General features: G+C 38.4%; 2 protein-coding genes and 1 pseudogene across 4 annotated transcripts; all 3 read left to right on the top strand.

Moving 5' to 3' along the window:
- The first annotated feature begins 1,658 nt into the window (after positions 1-1,658).
- On the top strand, positions 1,659-4,553 carry LOC146704444 (zona pellucida sperm-binding protein 4-like; annotated as a pseudogene). The gene is made up of 8 exons (XR_014921172.1): positions 1,659-1,995; positions 2,110-2,294; positions 3,033-3,130; positions 3,304-3,461; positions 3,550-3,742; positions 3,826-4,003; positions 4,110-4,185; positions 4,398-4,553. The product of XR_014921172.1 is annotated as a zona pellucida sperm-binding protein 4-like (transcript).
- A 4,183-nt stretch (positions 4,554-8,736) lies between these two features.
- Positions 8,737-10,359, top strand: LOC146704443 (uncharacterized). 2 transcript variants are annotated; one of them, XM_085465125.1, is made up of 3 exons: positions 8,737-9,096; positions 9,198-9,267; positions 9,371-9,693. In XM_085465125.1, exons 1-3 carry the CDS (start codon positions 8,737-8,739, stop codon positions 9,691-9,693), a joined length of 753 nt encoding a protein of 250 aa, XP_085321251.1. The 2 variants fall into 2 exon arrangements, 1 of the variants encoding a protein (XP_085321251.1); XR_014921658.1 differs by lacking the exons at positions 8,737-9,096; positions 9,371-9,693 and adding an exon at positions 9,771-10,359 and having other exon boundaries at positions 9,209-9,267.
- Positions 10,360-11,864: 1,505 nt separating this feature from the next.
- On the top strand, positions 11,865-19,895 carry chkb (choline kinase beta). Its single transcript, XM_085461592.1, has 11 exons — positions 11,865-12,469; positions 13,561-13,669; positions 13,840-13,953; positions 14,101-14,234; positions 14,319-14,423; positions 16,549-16,607; positions 17,281-17,368; positions 17,464-17,572; positions 18,218-18,318; positions 18,431-18,512; positions 18,614-19,895. The coding sequence occupies exons 1-11, from the start codon at positions 11,964-11,966 to the stop codon at positions 18,668-18,670; spliced, it is 1,464 nt and encodes a 487-aa protein (XP_085317718.1). The 5' UTR covers positions 11,865-11,963; the 3' UTR covers positions 18,671-19,895.
- The last annotated feature ends 278 nt before the right edge of the window (positions 19,896-20,173 follow it).

Below are 20,173 nucleotides of genomic sequence, written 5' to 3'. Positions count from 1 at the left end.
AGCAAGCAGGTGAATTTTGTACATTAATATGAATAGACATCTGACTATTTTACAGGATAGACAATATAAACATATTTAAAATTAAAGGAATTGAAATGTACATTGTGCCTTGGTTTAGAGTGTCTGGAAGAGAGTCCTGTCTCAGTCAATTATAGATGATGTGAGAGGGCGGGTGTGTGTGTTTAGGGCCCGGATGGCTTGGGGATAGAAGCTCCTCTTGAGTCTCTCTATCCTTGCCCGGAAGATGCGGAACCTTCTACCAGATTGCAGAAGTTGGAACAGTTTGTTGCCAGGATGGGACGGGTCCTTCAGTATCTGCGCTGCTGTAGTCCGGCATCTCCTGGTGTAGGTGTCCTGAAGCGGGGGGAGAGCAATCCTGCAGCAGCGTTTTGCTGTACGGATCACTCTCTGGAGATCTTTTTGGTCCTTCACACAGCTGTTCCCAAACCACGATGTCATGTTCTGTGTGAGGATGCTCTCCACAGCGCCTGTATAGAAAATCCTGAGGATCTTTGGAGAGACCCTGAACTTCCTCAGTTGTCGTAGGTGATACAGGTGCTGCCTAGCCTTTTTGGTCTGGACCTGAATGTGGGCAGCCCATGTCAGGTCTGAGGAGATGTGAACACCAAGATACTTGAAGGACTGCACCCTCTCCACTGGAGCTCCATTGATGATAATGGGCTTGTAGTCTCTGTGCTGACCCCTTCTGAAGTCCACCACCAGCTGCTAAACAGCCATAGTGATAGGAGTGACACACCCACCAGAGAGATTCATAGACTTTTGCTATCACTTTGGCCAAAACTATAAAGACATTCACTCAGAGCTTTGCAGTACACAGTTTTGCAAGAGAAGAAAAAATTATATAAAAGAACATTAAAAAAAAAGAGTCTGTTTTCATGTGAGTAATGGGTGCAGGTATATAGACAACAGTGACAAAAAGTTTAATTGTGGAGACACAAGTTTTTTTTGTGCATCAGATAAACAATAGTAGCTGTACAATTTGCACAATACTTCTTCTCTGGTTTAATTTGTTTATATCACTTTTTAATTTACTCAGAATTACCTCTCTAGATGCTATTACATTATTACAAATTCATGACTTTATTGGGTTATCACGTAAAATAAACTGTTTATTTTTATGAGGAGTGACTTAAATAAATAAAAATTCATCCTAAACAAGACTTTGACTCCGAAGAGGTTACCGAAGAGGAGGAAACTGTATATTTTGTTTGAGATGCATGCACAGTATAGATTTACAAAATGACTCTCAGGAGTTTTAAAACTAACATTTTAACCTGTCACAAATAAAATGACTGAATAGCTCATGCAGCCAAAATACATAATACTGAAAGCTCTTGCCTTCTGTCCACAGATGACCTGCTTACGTCTAATTATACCTTCTTTTTTTTTTTAAATCACAGACAAAGAACACTTCATCCTGTTGCAACGATTTGCAACGATGTCAAAATGAAAGATAAATAAAAGTTTTTGTTTACACTGTGAAGGCACAGTGTTGGTCAGACAGACCCTGTGAAGGTTCTTGTTATGAAACTGTTCAGATGTGAGATCCTAACAGGCCATCATTAACCATACCTTATAAAAGTCAACATATTTGCAGGATACATTTCACAGAATTTGCTGTTCTTTTATGTGACGTAATGGTACTAAAGCTGACTTGTTGTCGTCTTTTATTATTTGCCCTGCTGGGCTATAGATCGAATGCCCAAAATTATGGGCAAGGGTCTCAGAACCCTCAGAATCCTAGATACCCACCATCTCCACAGGGGCAGAAGCAAATCAATAACCCTGAATACCCTCAGCAGCCTCAGCAGCCCAAAAGACCTCTGAACCCTCAAAAGCCTTTAGAGTCATTTCACACTTGTGAAGTTGCGGAAAACTACAGGATACCGTGTGGCACTAATGAAATCTCTGCTTCTGAATGTGACGCTATAAACTGTTGTTTTGATGGACTCATGTGCTAATATGGCAAATCTGGTAAGAAGTTCTGCTTTATAGATAAACTACACCACTGATACATTATGGTGAAAGGGTAAAAGCATTTGCATTTGTCTTTCTTTTTGTTGTACTTTATTATTATTGTTGCCTCAGTGACACTTCAGTGCACCAAGGAAGGCCTGTTCATCGTGGTGGTGGCCAGAGATGCAACTCTGCCCAACACTGACTTGGAGACAATTTCTTTCTATGAGAATGGTCACAGCTGCAATCCAGTTGGCAGCACTTCAGCTTTTGCCATCTATGAGTTCCCTGTCACTGCCTGTGGTACAGTTGTAAAAGTAAGTGTTGTAACTGAATTAATAATAATGATACTTTTAATACTCCTCCTCCTACTACTAATAGTAATCATGAAAAACTTATTTATATAGCACTTTTCAAAACACAGAGTTTACTGCACAGTTCACATAAAAGCCGCAAACTGTTATTTTATTTTCAGTAGTTGCTTAAAACAAATAAAAGAGTGAGCCAACCTCATTGACTGAGCAAAGCTGTTCCACAGTTTGGGTGCTACAACACCTCTGGTTTTAAAATCAGAGCTAGGGACAGTTAGAAGACCCTGGTCAGACAATCGGAGAGGCCAGCTGCATTGAGGTGTTAGAAACTCAGCTAAATAACCAGGGGCCTGTACATGTAGAGCCTTATATGTCAATAACAGAATTTTAAAGTGGATTCTGAATTTCACTGAAAGCCAGTGAAGGGATGCAAGGACAGGTGTAATATGTGACCACTGTAATTTTCATTAGCCGCCTTGCTGCTGCATTCGGAACTAATTGGAGACGATCTGAGGACTGACAGAAACTTAAAGTGTGTACTAAAAGTTCAAGAGGATTCACTGACATTTAAGGTTTGATTTTCGCAACATTTCTGAGATGAAGGAAACAATATTGGGTAACCTTTGAGATTTGAGTTTCAAAATTCAGGTGCCGATGCACTAGAATCTCAGTTAACAATTTAAGTTTTAAGTTTAAGTTTTTACAGGCAATGTTAAAGACTGAAATCCTGTCATTATACTGTAGGAGGAGCCTGGTGTTCTAATTTACGAGAACAGGATGTCTTCCGTATACCAAGTGATTACTGGACCCCATGGATCCATTACCAGGGACACCTACAATGAGTAAATATTTTAATATCTTTATCAGAAAGTAGATACAGCATAGGCAAAAATGTTACCACGCATGGGCAGAAACTAGAAGATCGAAAACGTTCAGTGAGAAAGAAATTGTTATTCAAAGTTTATAGCTAAATTACTTCATGAGTGACTAAGATAAACTGTATTTCTTGTGCCAGGTTGTTGTTCCAGTGCAGATATGTTGGCACCACAGTTGAGGCTTTGGTTATTGATGTTGGTCCGGTTCCTCCGCCAAACTCAGTTGCAGCTGCTGGACCTGTGCGTGTGGAACTCAAGCTGGCCAATGGACAATGTGTTGCCAAGGGTTGTGTTGAAGGTTAGTCTTGGAGAGCTAAATCTGCAAAGATAGTCTCTTTTAGTAGGGAATGTGTCAACAACTACAACTATTCTCATTTTTTGGACAGAAGAGGAAGTCTACACCTCTTTTTACACCGCTGCCGAATACCCTGTCAGAAAGGTTTTGAGGGATCCTGTTTACGTTGAGGTCTACCTGATGGAGAGGACCGATCCCAACTTTGTCTTAACTCTTGAAAGATGTTGGGCAACCTCTGATTCCTATCTTCATAGTCTTCCTCAGTGGGACTTGCTGATTGATGGGTAAGAGTAGGTGGTGCTCTTAATTTGGAGGCATTTGTATTATATTTTTGATGTTTACTGTACACACTTTGCTTTTAACATAGCTGCCCCTATCGTGATGACCGCTACCTAACAACCCTGCTTCCCAGACCCTCATTTGGATTCAAGTTTCCAAGCCACCACAACCGCTTTGTTTTCAAAATGTTCCATTTTGTAGGCGATGGTAGTTCAACCCAGTCAGCAGCTACAAAGCCAAACATTATGCCTCCTTTACAGGAAAAGGTATAGCATCCCAATACTAAGCGAAAAATATCTTTATTTTCATTTCATGCTTACTTTTTGTTGTAACATATTTTCAAAGATGTGCTTTTTTTCTGTTTTTGACCAGCTGTACATCCACTGTGATGTAGCTATTTGCCAACCTACTCTTGGAAATAACTGTGAACCCAGGTGCTTCAGAAAAAGTAAGTTGTACACTGACACCATCAGTACAGTGTTTCCTGGAGTTTGATCCCCCTTGTTTTTGAGTAAGATGATTAACGAAGCTAAACAGTGGCCATACCATAAAAGGTCTCCGCTGAAAAGGTTCATCTGAAAAAGAAATAGTACATTTCCCATCATTTTATGATCTACTTAGTGCAAGTCTGATAGAAACTGACACTTGCCATGTCCACAGGGAGAGAAATTGCTGGTTCTGTCAAGAAAGTCACAAGAGAAGAAACCACTGTGGTTAGCAGCCCAGAGCTTATCTTTGTGCAAAGAAGTACAGAATATCCTAACAGATCATAGTAATGATGAAATCTTTGAATTGACTGTGTTTCAAATAAATATTCAGTGTTATAAAAGCATTGCCTGATCCTTTCATTCCCTCACAAAGCATTACTCAGGTTTATTATTTATGCAGCCCTCAAATTATTTTCCATATGACATTTCAGTGGGATTTAGCTTAGTTTTAAGTTATTATACATATTGTATGTCAGTTCTCATATTTTAATATTGCTTGTATCGATTGTAAACAAAAGGTATGTTAGTAACTCAGAACAAAGACAAACTTAGTCAAATAAAGTCTTGTGAAGAAAACTTTCTTTAAAATAACAGCATCAAAAGCACATCTAAACACATCTTATTTGAAACTACTCCTTCAGTGCATGGAAGTGGATCATTAAGTTTCATGCATACTTTCACAGCAAAGGCAAACTTTCACTTTTTTTAAAATTATCTGATAACTCCAAAACTTTTCATATCCTGTATGGCTGTTCACTATTCACTACAAATTCATTGACCATTTACAGTAATGATATGAAAAGTTTTTGTTTGTATGTTTTATATTGTTATTGCTCTTGTTGCAACCACCAACAATGTCTCTATTTGATGTAAAGATTGCTGTAAAAAAAAACCTGTTAAAATGATATGAAAAGTAAAGCATTACTGAGGAGGGTTAGAGAAAGTTAATCAGTTGAGCAGTACACCTCAAAACAGCAAATTTGGGAGGCAACACTCTTATAATGGTCCTGTCTGGAGATAAAATGTCAGAATAAAAGGCAAAATACAAATACGCTTTAGTATGAAGTCAATTGACTTTCAGTGCATAAAATCAGGCACTGCAAAGTTTTATCACAACACTGTTAGCCTTTGCAGTAATTTCCATAGCTTAGTACTGCAAAATCAACAGTAAAAAACTCTAAAGGATGTTAGCAGTTTAGTACTGTAATTTGCATGTAATTGTGGGAAAATTCCATGAGATTACATTATTTTTACGATAACTCACCGTACTCATGGAAACAGCTGTAAAATACAGCAAATGTAACAATTGGTGATGTTACTGAGATTATACTATTACACCATCTGGATTTCTGTTGTTTTCTACTGTAGATCTAAGAGTAATTACTTAAATCCTCATTCAGAGTGTATTACTATAAAATGCGATTCACTGTGAAAGTAGTATAAAATATAAACTACAATATACAGCATAATTTTTAAATTAAGGAGTAAGTTGCAGCCACACTAAAATTTAATTCCTTGAACTGAATGGAACCTCATATATTAATAAATGTATTTGTTTATTCAAACAATGTGAAACATTATTAATACTGTAAGGTTAGTATTGTGATAGAGTCGAGTATATTTAATTATACTCTTGTAGACATTATGACATTATGCTAGTACAATTATGGTGAACAAAAAGTACATCTAAAAGTTCATTTCAAGAATACTGTTATGTACTAAAACGGGGGCCAATATAATCCCAAGAAGCATTATTAGTACACGTACTAGGTAAGGTATACTTGGGAAATATACTTGAAGTATACTTATTTTTTGTATGGCCAGCAACAAAAACTAATGGCTACATTTAGAGTAATGTTTAAAAATGACTTCATTTAGCAGGGTGTTCCTTTTTTCTCTTCTTATTCTTTCTTATACTGGACCTTCATTTGGTTTGTATAAGGTGGTACTTTTTAAGACACCTCTGCCTAACTACAGTGAACTAACCTAATAATATGCTCTGGTCGTCATTTTACTCAAGTTCAGGTGTCACATCCACTAACCAGCATCAGTCCTACAACTTCACTCTCAAAATTGATCAATTCTGGGACAAGCAGAAACTGTATTTTTAGCGGTGCCTTTTGTGGCAGGCCAGACTGCTATTAAATGCACTCTCCTAAAGAAATAATTCCTTTGTAGCACCACTTCATCTTGGTTCAGAAGAGATGTCCTGGATATACGTGATAATGTAACACGGGTGTTTATGTTTGTTCATGTTTAGCGCGTTGGGTTGTGTTTTTAAAGCGATTGTTACGTTTTTAAAGCTTTGTAATGCGACAGGTGCGATAGCCGACACCACACCTTCACCTGACGCACAACGTGATGTATGACACACACGTCGGGTATTCACTTTCAGAACAACAATGAGGATAGAAAATATTGCTCGAGGTGGTTAATGCTCCTTTCGCTGGTTGCCAACCACCATTAAATAACAACAAGAAGAAAATATTGATCTGCTTCTCAAGTTTTGCACGTTTAAGCCGCAATTCAGACTCAAACAAAGCTGCAAAGCAGGAGAACAACATGACCATCAACTATTGATGAATAGACCGTTAACATGTGCAACTTAGAAGTAGTCAGAGGTTACTGGATGTTCAATCGGGTTAAATGCAAGGTTGATTGGATTATATCTGAAGATCGTATGCAATTAGTGATAACTCTGCTAGACTCCAAATTGCTCGTCCATGCGGGAGTATCTCAAAATTAAATGAAACCACTTAACACTTTTTCCCTAAAGCGGACTGACATGGGACACATTAAAGTTGGATTTTTTTTCACTTATTCGAGAGAAGTCAGAAATGCGTTCTTAGTACTGTTTGTTTTGACTTTCAAGCTACCCTACCAGGATATTTTCATTCAAATGCTAAGACAAAATGTCTATATCTATGAATGTGGAGACTCAAAAGACTAGTTAGGTAATAGTTGCCAATGGATTTATGAGACTTGATAAAAACTTGGCCATTTGCAACAGGTGAATCGGTGAACTACCGAGGTTGCGCCCAAATGTTTAAAGCTGTTAGATGGTCAGTGTTTTCAGGTGTGCTTGTACTACCTGTACGGTGCGGGGTGCTGACTAAGTCATGTTAAACCCATTAAAGAGTCGAGCTCAAATATCTTTTCATTTTTGTGCACTGCTCTCTTGTCGGCACACATTTTCTGTTTATTGAAGCCTTTTGTGAATAATTTTGATCATGTAAAAACTGGGAATTGGTCCCTATTGACAATACTCTTACTATTTGCATTGCATATGTCATTTAGGAAAGGTAATTGGTCACTGAACTTTTTGCAACTATGTGTATTTCTAAATTTTGTGGCTTCAGTGCACGCAAATATATATTGTTCAGTTTGCATGTTAAAAGCCACAAACATGTAGGTAACTATAGGTTTTCTTGTGGAGCTGAGAACTGTCCTGCCACTTTCAGAACATTTTCTGCCTTCATTCACATATGCCTAGGAATCACAGAACAAGAAGGGAGACGACTAAGGAGGAGTTTTATAAGTTCACTGGTGTGTTCATGTTCCTGGATGTGGGTATGCTGCACAAAACTTCACAGCTCTTTGTGCCTCTCTCAGATTTCATATCAAAGATGGGGGGGAAGTATTATGTCCATTTGAAGGTTGCTCTAAATACTTCAGTGTCCGAACATCATTTTCCAGCCATATTTCTCAAAAACATAAGTAGACACTTCAGCAGTCAAGGCAACAAGAAATTGGGGGATTTGCCATAATGCAAGGACAGGACATAGTTAATCTATTAGAAGACAGTTGACTTTATGTCATTTAAAAATGCAGGCTAAAATGCTCTTGCCAACCAGCACTATACAGAGCATCATAGAGGAATTTCAGCATCTTTGCAGCTGTAACAAAAGTAGACACTGAATCTAACACCATCTCTCTTTTTTTTAGATGGCAGACCAAAGAATTTGAATGACACCATTACTCTGGAGCTTGGGAATGATTTCCACTCCAACTGTCGCATGCAATCACAAGAGGAGACAGAGGTCATCCAGAGGACAGAAGTATGGTTAGAATTGTTGTGGAGGCCATGCAAGTTAACTGCAGAAACACCTAAACGTGCATCTTGTGAAGAGGTTGCTAAGATCATTGTAAACAGATACCCTCAAACATTTGCAGATTTTACTGAAAAGGGAGAAAGACTGGGTTGTGGACATTATTCACTACTAAGAAGCATCAAATCTAGAGTTGAACATGTTAATCGAGATAATACAACACATAGACTTCGTCAAACAAAGAGAACCAGGAATGAGGAAGACTGCAGTCCCAACAGTAATGCAACCTCACATAAAAAAGTTAGATGCCTTGTGGATAGCTATGGCTGTATAAATTGGCAGCCAGTTGAACTTCCTGAGGGGGAAACGTCAGCTTCTTTAGAGGAAAAGAAAGACATCTTGTTAACAATTTTTAATTCAGAAGGACCTGGAGCTTTGGAGAGACCTGATGTGGATGACTTCATGTGCCTCACATATATTTCTCAGCGGCAGCTTATCAACAGCTGTCCCTCACTTTCAGTAGCTGAAATTCAGGAGCAGTGGCCATTCTTGTTTACTCAGAAAGGTCTTTCGAACCACTTTCACAAACTCACAGGTATTGATATCAGTGAGCGCTTAGGTCAGGCCCTCATAACCAAAGGCAGAAGGATTGTTAACTATTTCTCCACCCAGAAGCTCAGATTGAACCTTGGTATAAGGACACTCATCCAGCAGATAGAAAGTGAGGGAGTTTTGACCAACAACAAGGTTGGCACAGCAGCCATACTTCTCATGATGAAGTATTACAAGGAAGATGAAGACTCCCTCTTTGTCTTAGCAGATGTAAGCTTTTTTCATACAGCTCTAGGTTTAATGCTGTTGCTTGCTGTCCTGTTATATTTTTTTATTTGTTACATAAAATGTCTTGGTCCTTTTTCTGGCAGGAAACATCTACCAGTATGTCCCTTGAAGCAGAGAGCAACCTGCCAGGCACTCCAAGGCTGATTATGCTTGGTAAGAAGTCATTTATGAAATAGAGCTGATTAGACCATATTACAATTTCTGTTTAGCACAGGAGCTTTTCGTGGACACAGGTATCCAGTCTCTGTTTTGCTAGCTCAAATTTCTGTAATTGCCACCTGCTGGATGGTGAGTGCAGAGGGGCGTGTAATTGTTGAGCTGGACAAAGAGAACACCTTTGCTGATGCAATGTCAGTCTTCTTTGGTTCATTCTATGTATTGAACCTGGAATACCAGGAGTCAGCGTGTGCAAGGTTTTTTGTAAGGATAAACCCTGAAGAGGGAACAAAATGTACCTCCAAGGTTGGGACAAGCAGAAAGACTGGGACCACTGTGAAGCGAAAGGTTGTTCACATTAACCCTCATGTCAGAACTTTCCTCCAGCGGCTTACGGAATTTGAGTGGAGAACTTCAAATTAGGTAACTGTTTTTGCCATTTTTAGTGAATTTCTTGTATAATTTAAGTGACCAATGTGTTGTTACCCGTGTCTCCACAGATGATCCATGGCCCATGCTTTCTGGACATTTACACAAGACGAACAACAATGAAGACAAGCTCTCTTGCCATCTTGCAAGACGCTGTCTCTGTCCAATAGGTTTTTTGAGTGCAACAGTTTTGATATTTTTTCCTTCTTTTACCCGTTTGTTAAAAATTATTTCAGCTACTTACACTTTTATTGTCACACGTATTGGCTCACCCTACAAATCAATGAACTCAGTCCACAAAGCAAGATCAGGGTTCAGTGCAGGTCAGTCAAGTTCATTCACACCACACACGATCATCCATGTCCTTGTGGACCTGGCTTTGTACATTGATTTGGTGGTGTGAGCCAGTATTTTGGACAAAGGCAGAAGTGTGGGGCTTGATATTATATTCATTACAATTCAGTTTATTTGTATGGTGGCAACAAAATGATTGCCAAGGCACTTCACACTGTAGGTTTAAGACCCTACAAAATATAACTAAGAAAACTCATCACTTGAGCATATGTTGTCTGCCATGATATGGATATGACATAATATCGTTATTGTTTGTACAACCATCTGAGAAAATAATGTATTACATGGTTTAGTAAAAACAAGTGCTTCCTCAATGAAAATGTTTCCAGTTCTTTTCAGTTTTTGATTTTGGAAATGTGTATTTCAGCAGGGAAAAATCAGTGATAATAAATAAAGTGGTGTAAAGCACATAAATTATATATTTGTGTGTGTGTATCTATCTATCTATCTATCTATCTATCTATCTATCTATCTATCTATCTATCTATCTATCTATCTATCTATCTATCTATCCAATTTTTTTGGAACCCTCCAGTCTCTTACAGTATGTTACTGTTAACTGAAATTACGGTAAAATTACGACCTGTTAAACAGTATGACCACCTGTTGGGACACAGTATCCTCTAGCAAAGATGAATATTTTTGGTACTGATGATGCGTGATGACGGTAAGTTACTGGTTAATATATTGCAGTTTATTACCTTGCAGTGGGCTTACAGTGACATACCGGGAATAAACGGTAGTATACCAATTTTTTAATCACAGTATGATGTTACTTTGTTGACGTAATTTACGACATAACGACATAACGGTATCTCACTGGCGGCAGTGAGATACCGTAAAAAAGGCTACGGTGCGTTACCATAATTTGTCCAAGAGTATTATACCACACCAGCAAAAAACGGTATCATCCTGCAGAACAGTAAGCTACCGTAACACGGCGTCACGGTATGACGCTGGCAACAGTGACGCCAGTATGTTACCGTAAAGTGGCGATGAAAAGTCTAACAGTGAAGGATATAAAGGAACAACAAAAAGTTGTTCAGTTTAGTAGATGTCCTAATGCTTGCTGTACGATTACATGGCTTCTATGAATGATTTTCAGTGACACTGAAAGTGTTCATTTCTATGCACTTGGCTAATTCACTGGCAAAGAGAAAACACAAACTCCCACTGCACCTCTGTTAAAATTTGTTTTTCTCAAATCCAACAAACAAATAAACAGTGGCATAGTCAGTTAGTTAGAATAGCCTCCTCATTTTAGTGTAATCAATATAAAGTACTTCAAGTAAAATTAAGAAAGTGTAAACATAAATGTTCCTACTTTAATTATAAGGTAAGAGTAATAATGCATAGTAGCCCTTTCTGTTTGGGCGTCTGCAAATAAAAATTTTGCTTTCAACTAAATGAAAAGTTAGATACCGGCTCTTTAACTTACCTGCTCACAATAGACAGAGTATATTCATTTTAAGGGATTGCAAGAAAGAATAAGCTTCATCGTACTACTGTGGGCAATTGAAAACAACCCACACTTGAAAAAGTTTTAAAACTCAGTTTTATGTTGAATAAGACGCAAGCAAAGAGTAACTAGACCTTTTTCTCCCACATTCCTGCCAAATAATATCAGCGAATACACTCTGAAATCATACTATTCATTGCACTCAATGAATTCAAAGATATGCGCCACAGTCAATTACAAATAAAAACTTCATTTCCCAGAAACCTTCAGCGAACGTGACGTAGGAAGCTACTGCCAGCAACGACCAATGAGATTTGTGTGTGAACTCGCTCTCGAATTTTGATTGGACGTCGAATTCTTCATCTCGGCTCATCAATCCACTGGTACGTTGTCTGCGTAATGAGTTTACAGCAATCTGAATATATTACGGTTACGCTGTCAGCCGCCTCCCATGCGGTTCATAATATCCAGTTATGGTCGGCTCTTCCGGTTAAGCAGCTTTACAGGCGGACTGCGTGTGTCAGCGAGCCCCTCCTGTCGCCTCAGACCGACATTTCACCCTGCTATTCCTTCACTGTCCGCCCGGAAATTCAACATGCAGCCCAGCCGAAGTGTAGCAAGCAGTTGCGGCGAAGCGGGTTTAGGCAAAGAAAATAGTTCAGGGCCGGAGAATTACAGCACCAGCATTGCCACAGTCACTACAGAAGAAACAGATACTCCGGTTGTGAAGAAGCAAGTGGAGAGCACGCTTGTTCTAAACCAGAGACACCTAAGGACTCATAGTCCGCTATTAGGGGCCAACTGTGATGACGACTCGGAGGCAGAGTCCTTCCGGGATGGGAGAAGCGAAGAGGTCGACCGGGACACCAGGGATAAGGCCATAAATTGGTGCCGAGACTTTCTGTCGGGGTCGTGGAAGACCATTGAAGATGCTGATTTTCAAATCAGCATTGTCAGGTAAAATTCTTAAAAGTTATAGCAGTACGGTGGATAATAAAACACAATAATGTCTTCATTTAAATGATAGGGTATTATTATTAGTCGTTTTTTAAAACATACTAATCTGTAGGAACCAGTATGTTTGTGTTCATGGTTTCAAGTAAAGCGACGATAAGATCCAAGATCCTTGATGGTTTCTGCTACGTTGGGTCAGCTGCAGGGACACCCACCTCTCCTTAGTGTTTACTTATCTCGCTGTCAGACAACTTATGACGCTGTGAGTGTTGGAAAAGTGGCAGGTCAGCTGTGGGCTTATTCTGAGCTGACATTTGTTTGTTTGTTTTCCTCCCACACTGGTTTGCAGGTTCAAAATGATAGCATACCCAGTGTTTTCTACGTTCATCCAACAGTCTTGACCTCCAAATTATCAACATTACTGTAATTCACTTCAGTTTTTTTTTATACAGGCTCAAGGTGCTTTATATTGTAAGGTCAAGACACTACAATAATACTGAAGAAACCCCAATAATCAGAACGATCCCCTTTGAGCAAGCACTTGGCAACAGTGGGAAGGAAAACCTCCCTTTTAAGAGGAAGAAACCTCCAGCAGCCATTTGCTGCGACCCGTTGGTGGTAAAGATGGGACTTTAGACACAGTAACTTAACTATGTGGAGTGGTGTGTAAGCTCATCGTGAGTGAAGAAGAAACAAAAGGAAAATGAACCTGGGTCATCTTTTCATGTGATTTTATTTAAAAATTAAGACTATTCTCAGTGTGAGAGGTTTACACTGACTGAAACAGTCCAAATTTGAAGGGTCATGTGCCAACACCAACCAACTACAGTAGGGAGTCTCTCCGGCTGATCTAAAGAAGCTTGTGCTGTTTACTGTTTTTAAGGCTTAAGATATAATAAAAAGACGCCTACTTAAAACGAGTCATACAGTGATTTCATCGTAAATTTGCACCCAACAATCATCGATTTACCCTTAAGAGTATCTTTGAGTGGCCTTGTCTTTTGGCTTACATTTTTTATGGTTTCCAATCTCGATTAGAGAGAGATATTTCTAGCTTGGCCTAGCTGTTATAACACTGTTGTTTTTGTTTGCAGCGGTGGACTGAGTAATCTGCTGTACCTGTGTAGTTTGCCCGACCACGTGCAATGTGTGGAAGACGAACCTCGCCAGGTGCTCCTCAGGGTTTATGGTGCCATCTTACAGGTTAGTCTGTCGCGTATGTCAAGAAGTTGCATCTAATGTCTGTGGCTGAGAGTATCATTCGGGTATTTTAAAGAGAAGATTGCACCCCTTTATTGATGTCAGTATATGCTATAAATGCCATTAATTCTCATGTAAGTGTGTCTTCCATCACATGTGTCTCTGTGGTATAGGGAGTGGACTCTTTGGTACTAGAGAGTGTGATGTTTGCCATCCTGGCTGAACGAGCTTTAGGCCCAAAACTTTATGGCATCTTCCCCCAGGGACGCTTGGAACAGTACCTTCCGGTATGATGTACCCCAGTGTTTACACACAGTATATTCATACACACAGTGAGTTTATGCTACTTTCTGCTGGAGTCATTCCCATCAGTTTGTTTTGTTTGTCTTTTAAACCATGTGATAAGAGATTTTGCTGTGTTTCTGTTTTCCAAGAATACTCGCATGCGCACCAGTCAGCTTTCGGACCCAGCCATCTCCGCTGAGATTGCCACGAAGCTGGCCCGTTTCCATAACATGGTTATGCCCTTTAACAAAAAGCCTAAGTGGCTGTTTGGGACCATCGATAAGTAAGTACATGTGAATGTTATCTCTCTACTGCTCAAACTGTAACTTAGTCACAGTTAAAGATACTCTGTCTGTGGTGTTTTTAGATACATGGAACAAGTGATGAATATTAGTTTTGTTCGTGAGGCACATGTGAAGAAGTACAACAAGCTGATGAAACTGGACCTTCCTGCTGAACTGAGAAGCCTCCGGTGAGTTGGAACGCAGGCTCTAGATTCTGTATACTGTCTTTTTGGACACAGTTTAAACAAAGCTTTAGATTGAGAAGAAGACAAATCAGTGAGTCCCCTCCTGACTCTCACACTAGTGTCAGGAAGAGAGTACAAACAGTACAAAGCTCCTGCTTTAATATGTTTATGTGAACAATGATGTAATTTGCATTGCTCTAGCCAACTGCTAGATCTCTTATCACAGCCGTCTCATATTACATGCTCGAATTTTCATACAGGAACGCAAACAAAAACTTCACAAAGTGGGTATGAGTCACGCATTGGAGAGAGATTTAGCAGCTAAACAGTTTGTGCTGACTTTCTGTTTGCTGGTGAGGCCATAAGGTAACCATGCCAACATCAAGACTTTGAAAATGAGTTTTGTTAAATCAATAAAGTTTTAGGTCATTGTATAAATCAATGATTGTCAGTGTTGTTAGAGACATTTAGAAAACTGTCATGTATCCTCACCACCAGACAAGTAAGGTTACCACTAAAATAGGGCTGTTCGATATAACGATATATATCGGATGATGATATAAAAACGTCTATCGTTTCATTTTACGCTATTGTTTGTTTCGTGGTGTCGCAAAATAAACTCTTTACGGCAATATTTTTTTCATCGTTTTGACGGTCACTGTAGTGGCTATATTAATTTCTTAAAGTTCTCTCTTTCTCTTATATTTAATATAACCACACTACGGACAGACAAGCGCCTGTTTTCATGCGTTGTCGTTAGCAACAACGAAGGTAACAGCATCGTGTGTCCACTTGTTTATTTTCCACATAAACCTTTCACAATAAAGCTCAAGATCCTGTTGAGACTTTTCAAAAAAAACCTGAATCACGTGAAAGATGCAGAGTGTTTACAGATGAGAATTAAAAAAGAGCCGTCAGGTGCGAAAAAATAAACCTTAGACTCAAACGTTAGAACAGGCTTTTCCCCGCAGCACGCCGTGTAATAAATACTCACAAAGAAAACGGCGGCCGTTACAACTTATGTCTAAAAATGTATAGTTTCATGCATCGGTTAAAACACTCGACTCCAGCTACATGACGCGCAGCTGGAAACACTTCCTGCAAGTCGAGCTGCCCGAGATTCACAGAATTTACAGAAAATGTTAAATTTTTGTGATTTATATCGTTATCGGAACGATAGAATTCTTATATCGGGATATGAGATTTTGGTCATATCGCACAGCCCTACACTAAAATGAGTCTTTATGTGAAAAGGTTTGCTGCATTATTCAAAGCTGGAAGGATTGTAGCTCTGCTTACGTTACTTACATAAATGTAATCTTTGGAATTCATTCTTCCATCTGATAGGTGACCTTTGTCCCAGTGCTTCCACAAGTTCACTTGCTGAGTTGTCTGGGTAGTCTGACCTTAGAACAGCTAGAGAATCAGACCAGTGTTTATTGTCTTGTTTATATGTACTGGTTTCACATATGTAGTTGCTGTCTGCTGCAAGGAACTTGAGCCTTCAGATTTATCTGAGTTGAAAGCGTATCTGTCACAGCATGTTGCGTATGTGACTGCAGGGTACTGTTATCTTAGCTTGTTCTAGGCAGTTTGGCCTTCTCTCTATGGTCAGGAATTACTAGTGATCAAAGTGTCAGTTATATAATCGACTGCTGTTGTCACTGACGTTATTTTGGAGTTTTCGCTTTTGTACAAGAGTATTGATTTGTAAATTTTTACTTGGTTTGAATGGCTTAGTGTTTATCACATTTAATATCTTTACATATCCTGGCTGAATAGCAGAAATAATTGTGCTAAATCGTAGTATTAGTAACCCCTGACTTTTGTACAGTGCTCTATCCATGCTGTCAACAAATAAGAGTGGACCTGTAATAACTGTTGATTAGTTCAGTTTATCTTACGGTGCAATATTGACACAGTTTATTCACTTATTGTGTGCTATTGCTTAAGTTTAATTCTGGTAGATTAGGATGTCTACACTTTTCTCATGGAAGTTCTAAATTGTAGTGTTATATTGCATAAAATGCACTAGCTGCATATCCATCACTAAGATTTGTGTGTTCAAGTTTCTCTCTTTTTCTTTCATCACCTACTTGGTTTTTCTTGCCCCATGTCTCCACAACAGTGCTTTGCTCGCAGCAACTCCCTCACCAGTGGTGTTTTGCCACAATGACGTCCAAGAAGGTAAAATCTTCCATCCATCCATCCAGTCATAGCTCCGCCTATCATTACGCCTCTGGTGTGGTCCGATAGATCCCACCCTCTGGTTTCACTGTCACAATTCTTACGAAAGCTGTGCATTATATAAGTCAAGAGCAAGCTGGGTTGTAGTTTTTAATAGGGACAGCTCATGTTCAGCTATAGTCATAGCTCTGCAGCTATAAAAGCATTTTCAGGGTTTGATACACATAAGCTGACAGCTGATAAACTTGCTTCACAAAAACTGTTCCATGTCATCTTAAAGGTGTGACATCGGCACTCTGTGCAGACCAGTTGAGTTCTTCTACACCAAACTGTGAAAATTTCAGTTCATCTCTTTAGGACAGTCTTTGCAAAGCCAACAAAAAAAGCTTGTGCCAAGATGCTAAAGGCACAATTTACTGTAAATTATCAATGTATGCTTTAATGTTTTCAGTATTAGAATTAAGGGCAAAAAGGACATTTGGATTCTTTTTTTTTTTTTTTGCATTATACAATGAAGATTTATCATTTAATTATGATTCAAACTATAAGTTATTTCACATTAAAGTTTTTTATAATGTCAAAAGAAATGTAATATTGGAAGACCAGTCTGGTAGTAAATGCTACTACTTCATTTTGTTAAGCTAAAGCCTCACTTCTTGTTTTGTTGCTGCAGGCAACATCCTCATGCTGGAAGACGGAAAGCATTCCTCAGCGGAAAAACTCATGCTCATAGACTTTGAATACAGCAGTTACAACTACAGGTAATGTGTAAGGGGAATGTTGTCTTGATTTAGCAATCAAATAATTGTGCCACCTGTACGTGAAGGTAAATAACACAATGTGTTCCTTTTTGTAGGGGTTTTGACTTTGGCAACCATTTCTGTGAGTGGATGTACGACTACACCTACAATGAGTGGCCTTTCTACAAAGCCACACCAGAGAACTATCCAACCAGAGAGCAGCAGGTCAGTCCGAAAAAACACTAGCGCCAAATAAAGAGTATTCAAATTGAGCTGCATTTTTAACACTGCTTAAATTAGTTACTCCTGACATGCTGCATTGTAATTATGAATATAGAAGTTGTAATAATATAGAAGGTAAGTTGATGTACTGTCAAGGAAAACCGTGCAGAAAACTTGGATTTGAAACATTTACTTGGAGATATGTATACGCACACTGGTTGATTTTTGACAGTAAGTCCTGGATTCACTTTTAATAGATGCATTCAATTAATGACACAAATATTGTGCTGTGTTTTGTCTTGATTTAATACTCGCACAGCTTCACTATATTTGTTTTTCTTTCTCTTCAGTACATTTAGGATCTGATTCCTTATTTATTGTTTTGATATAAAGCTAGTTAGAAAATTTTCTACTAATCTTTCCTTGGAAAAATAAAACTGGGCTGATGTTCAAACCAAAACTTTGAAGTCATCTCCCTTGATGGGATAGACTGGTTATGCAGTGCCATCTAATGGTGAAACTTCATACATTTTTATGTTTAATAGCGAGATCAAATGCTGCACATGCAGTCAAATCAAATCAGTTAAATCAGAAACAGCTGGAAGTTTAGCCACACTCACTAACTTGTAACTTTTTTTTAAATTTCAGCTTCTTTTTATTAGAAGTTATTTGGCAGAACAGCACAAAGACACTAACGTTGCTGTGGACCAGACACAAATTGAAGAAGATTTAATAATTGAAGCAAACAGGTAAAACAGCCTTAAATAGATTTTACAGCAGTGCTGACGATCAATTAGAACAAGTTACAGCAGATCAACAGATCACTGGATTTTCTGTTTGTTTGTTTTTTTTTAATTGTAGATATGCATTAGCATCACACTTCCTCTGGGGGGTCTGGTCCATCATACAAGCTAAGATATCCAAGATTGAGTTTGGATACATGGTAAGGAGTGTTTGATTCTTATTACTGTTGTTATTATTCTCTTTTAGTGTAGCGCAAGTCACACATTTATATTTTTTGTAATAAACCACATTGTCTTGCAGGACTACGCCCAGTGTCGTTTTGATGCCTACTTCAAGCAAAAGAAGCTCTTCAGCTGAGATCCAGCTTGTTAATCAAAATGTACTGTCTCATTTGTTTGTCGTTATCATTCTTCAAGCTTGCCCCCTACATTGTGTTGGAACTATGCCTGTCTGCTTAAGCTGAAATGACAAAAAAGAGCCTCTGCACCTCAGGCATTCTATTTTACTCATGAATACCCTTATTGTGAAATGTTGTCATCATTTTGGGGGCCACAGTTGATTCACAACTGGTTTTCTTTCATATAAACACTTGTTAGATGCACTTCACTTCCTTGGACCATTATTAGACACTTTTATCATGGGATGCATTTGTGTAAAAGATCTACCTCACCCTTGTGATGTTCATAGGGTGCATAGTTTTCATCGTAAAGGGCTGATTCTGACTATTCAGTGAGGGAATAACTGAGACCCTTATTACCTAATCACTCCATGCTTCATAACCTTTTCCTTAAACAATTTAAAAATATTCCACACCAGTTATTCTTTAACTGTTACATTACAAACTTGCCTACATTTAGCAAATTATTATGTAAGGACTTTTTTAAAAATATACAGTTTGCATAAATTTTCATCACTGTAGAAAAAAATACTGTCAGTTTAACTATTAGAAAGTGTAAAGCTGTTTTCACACATGAACTGGAGCGCTGATCTGTTTTGGACATTCAAAGCAGAAAGTTTACTTTGTGTCCTATCGCACAGATGTGAGAATTGCGCAAGTGGTAGTGGTGTATAGCAACTCCTGCATGCTTTATCCAGACAGCACCCTCTCCTTACTTGCACAAAGCTTTTCCCATAATGAGAACACATCTGAAACAGGCTCTCTTATGTACTGCATCAGCATTTTGCAACTTAAAGCAACATGCAGAGTTCATGTATGAAAAATGGCTTACAGCATTTATGTCAGTCTTTTTTTTTCTTTTTTTTTGTCCTTGTCACTAATTAAGATAACTGTTATTACAGTGCATTTCTGCTGCACTAACTACCTGCCCATTTGACTCTGTTTTGTTTCCACTTGTTTAAAATTGCTTCTATACCTGCTGCTTCAAATATGTGACATTCTTACCAAATATACCAATCTTTTAGAAAATATTAAAAAAATTGGAATATTTGTGCACGTTTCACCAATAATAAAAACGTGTTACAGTCAATTACTGTAGCCCATTTGAATGTGAAGTGCTTTTTTTGACATGCTTTTATTTATTTTGACTTTGTTCTATATTTGAATAAATGTACATCAATTTGACATCATTAACTACCTGTGACTGTTTTTGTTTTTAAGGAACATCTTTTCTGTAATTTTATTCTGTTAAACAAATTCAGTTTAAATGCGAATAAACACATGTGCTTAAAAGCTCGTCTTACATCTTTCAGCTGCTAAAGCTTTATTTCATGTCTAGATAAGTTTTACAGAGATGTGAAGGTAAGCTAACTACAAAGTAATTTGAGTGACCGATGATGTTCAGACTGAACACTATCCCACCTCTGTGATCCAAGAATAGATCAGGCAGAAAGACTTGCACT

This window comes from Copadichromis virginalis, linkage group LG7 (genome assembly GCF_057382275.1).
Source record: "Copadichromis virginalis isolate Kocher_CV1m ecotype Utaka linkage group LG7, C_Virginalis_male_GT1.1, whole genome shotgun sequence".
Lineage (NCBI taxonomy): Eukaryota > Metazoa > Chordata > Actinopteri > Cichliformes > Cichlidae > Copadichromis > Copadichromis virginalis.
Note: the sequence above shows the minus strand (reverse complement) of the source record. Positions and strands in the feature narration are given on the sequence as shown.